At 62.7% G+C, this 1,043-nt stretch overlaps 1 protein-coding gene across 1 annotated transcript in view; it reads right to left on the reverse strand.

The window, feature by feature from the left end:
* The window catches only part of KIRREL3 (kin of IRRE like 3 (Drosophila)), a gene marked incomplete at its 5' end in the record, with an annotated part of 44,576 nt that overhangs the window by 7,205 nt on the left and 36,328 nt on the right, over nt 1–1,043 (reverse strand). The window contains one exon of the mRNA XM_010133254.1: nt 19–126. Coding sequence (XP_010131556.1) covers nt 19–126 — 108 coding nt within the window. The remainder of the gene's footprint in view (nt 1–18; nt 127–1,043) is intronic.

Raw genomic sequence — 1,043 nt, forward strand, 5'->3', positions numbered from 1 at the left:
GCCGGGGCAGACACTTACTCCTCTGGGAGCGGGCGCAGCAGAAGGCGACGATGGTGGCCATCAGAACCAGGAACGCCACGCCGGCCCCCACGGCCACTCCGATGATCACCGCCATCGGCACTGACTCTGCAAGAGGAAAGAGCAGGAGCATGAAGCCGGGACGAAGGTCAGAGAGGTGCTTCCCCCCCACCCCCTGCCAAAGGACCCATCCCTGGCTACTGGAAAACGGCTGGGTGAGGCGCCCGGGGAGGGTTTTGGGGCCAAACGGACCTCCTTCCCCGCTCCCTCATTCCTGCGCAGGTGACACCGGCACAGGCTGCCTGTGGGACGCTGCCCTGCTCTCTCTGTGCCTCAATTTCCCCTGGGAGGGAGAGAAGAGGAGGGAGCCAGAAGGTCGACCACCTCTCTCACTAGGGAACGAGGAGCTCTGAAGGGTGAAGAGGGCAAGAGAAGATGGTTTATTATTTATAAAAAAACAGCTTCGGAGCAGGCTGGGAGCAGCGTTAGAGCCGGGATGGAGGGAGGGAGTCAGATGAGTTAACCCAAGCGCCATCATTCCCAGCTCTGCCTGGGTTATACCCTGATCTCCCGCCTTCTCCCTTGGCTTTCAACTCCCCCAAGCTCCGAGGGTGCTACCAGGACTGGGACAAGGCGGGACCAGTGCTGGGGCTGAGCCGAGGCCGGGGCGGGCAGGGGAGCCTGACGGGGAGCTGAGCCTGACACGGAGCAGAGCAGAGCAGGGCTTACACGCTCGCGTCCTTCTGCCTCTGATAACTCTGAGGCTGGGTTCCCAGCGGGGATTTCAGCCGGCAAAGCTGATTTATTTGCGTGGAGCCAGGCAGCAGCTCGCGAGGAGCGGGGAGGGCAGAATACCAAATCACATTTACGGTGAGAGGGTCAGATTTGCAGCCCGGGAGCCTTGTTATCTCCCTGCTCAGCTCCTCCAGTCCCCTGGCGAGCGCCGGGGGCTGCCTGCAGCAATGGGCAATGCTCCCACCCAGCACCGGCGGTGGCGCCCACCACCCTTGTTTGCCCGGGGCGCA

Source organism: Buceros rhinoceros, unplaced genomic scaffold (genome assembly GCF_000710305.1).
Source record: "Buceros rhinoceros silvestris isolate BGI_N320 unplaced genomic scaffold, ASM71030v1 scaffold15580, whole genome shotgun sequence".
NCBI classification, from domain to species: Eukaryota; Metazoa; Chordata; class Aves; order Bucerotiformes; family Bucerotidae; genus Buceros; species Buceros rhinoceros.